The 1,812-nt window shown below is 34.2% G+C and overlaps 1 protein-coding gene across 1 annotated transcript in view; it reads left to right on the top strand.

Annotated features, from left to right (window-relative positions):
- The window catches only part of LOC106473601 (mediator of RNA polymerase II transcription subunit 16-like), a gene marked incomplete at its 3' end in the record, with an annotated part of 17,611 nt that extends 17,063 nt beyond the window's left edge, over positions 1 to 548 (top strand). The window contains exon 7 of the mRNA XM_013934284.2: positions 419 to 548. Within this exon, the coding sequence (XP_013789738.2) occupies positions 419 to 548 (130 nt within the window). The remainder of the gene's footprint in view (positions 1 to 418) is intronic.
- Positions 549 to 1,812: the final 1,264 nt, after the last annotated feature.

Raw genomic sequence — 1,812 nt, 5'->3', positions numbered from 1 at the left:
CACTATTTATGTGAATATGCACGGGATTACAGTATTATGTGACTACAGTATTTATTCAGTTTATTGCCTCTTGGTGGCTCAGCAGTTAGCTTGAGGGTTTATAACACTAAAATGTGGAGTTTGATTCCTGTGGTGGATACTTCTCAAATAGTCTATTGTGTAGTTTTGTGTTTATATCTAAATAACCAAACAAATCTTCAGTTTATTTACAACCCAACATAAGGTAACAATCACTACAAATTATGTTCTTACACCATAAAACAAAGGTTTTTGTATGGTTCTTATGACTAAAGCTGGATACAGCCCCATACATACAAAAGCACAATAACATAAACCATATTTAAACAATAACTCATTTGACAGGAAATTGGTTCAGAAAACAAATTTTGATTAAAAATATTTTTGTGCAATTTCTTAGATGGTGATTTTCTTGTGGTCACTAGTGATGGACATGTGAACTCATCTATACCCTGCTATCGTGTGACTGTTAAAATATCACAAGGTAAGGTGTTTTTGCTTATTATGAAGCAGGTGTTAGCTCTGCCTATGTAGGGATGGCCCGGTTTGTTCATCGAAATGGTGTTTTAAATATCATAATAATAGGTCATCAGAACTTTACAATACTATACAATGTTTCCTTTAATAATAATATCTACATAATGGTTGAGTCACAAGTTCTGGAAATATCTGTAAGTATCATAACAAAACGTTTGAATTTCTTGTTTTTTTCCGATGCTTTTCTTTTATTACATGATAACTCAGAAACCAAAACAATGGTGTCAACAGTTTCACTAAGGTGACATAGTTTCAAACATAGTATCTCCTTTTATAAGTATTATTAACCAGTAGTAATTTAAAAACAAATCATAATTCTAGTGTAAATGATATTATCACTACCCCTTAAAGTTAGCTTTCTTACAGAAATTTGGTGTTGCTATAAAAAGTTTAAGTAAGGGGTGAAACAGGAAGTACCAGCCAATAACAGATAAACAATAAATATTACAGTTGGAACCTCATTGTATTTAGAACATAGCTATAAATACAACTGTGCATGTCAGTTAGTGAAATAACTCAGCAGACATAGTCGTGAATATACAGCTGCAAGATGAATCCCTGCTTGATGTGTTTTTGAGGGAATAGCATGATAAATCAGAATTTGGCTGTACTTGTCAGCATTTAGGGTTCCATCAATTTTTTATAGATCACCAACGCCATTGACTGAGATGCAATCCCTAATTTTTACTGATCTCCCACATGCTTTACTGCAGATGCTGGACACTGACTATGTTTCTGTTAAATAGTCTGTCATTGGTTATTGCCAAACAATTCAACTGTAAAGAACTCATGTCTCTGATTTTAATCATTCCACTGCTTGTCACCCATTTCAATCTTTTGGGTTAATTACCTCAGCAGAGATCTTGAAGCAGTTACAGGTCCATTGTTACCTATGTATCTTGCTGTTCTAAAGGCAAATTCACACTTGTATTTCCAGCAGGATCATTGACAAGATCTGTACTCAAATTTCATCTATCTTGTAAAGAACGTAGCCAGTGATACTTAACATCACTTTTGGAGATTTTTGCTCTTCTACCCTGATCTCTTCTATTATTAGCAGTGCCAATTTAACATGCCCTCTTCAGTCTTGTATACAGTTAGTACTCAGACATCAAGTTTTCCCACAAAATTTTCATAAAATATTCTTGATTAGCTAAATTCATGATTTTTATATGCTTGTCATGTGTTATTTCAGAGCAGTGGCATAGCAAGGGTTCTAAGCACCCAGGGGCAATGACACTTTTGGCGCCCCCACCT

Source organism: Limulus polyphemus, unplaced genomic scaffold (genome assembly GCF_000517525.1).
Source record: "Limulus polyphemus unplaced genomic scaffold, Limulus_polyphemus-2.1.2 Scaffold6315, whole genome shotgun sequence".
Lineage (NCBI taxonomy): Eukaryota > Metazoa > Arthropoda > Merostomata > Xiphosura > Limulidae > Limulus > Limulus polyphemus.
This window is presented reverse-complemented; position numbering and strand designations above follow the sequence as displayed.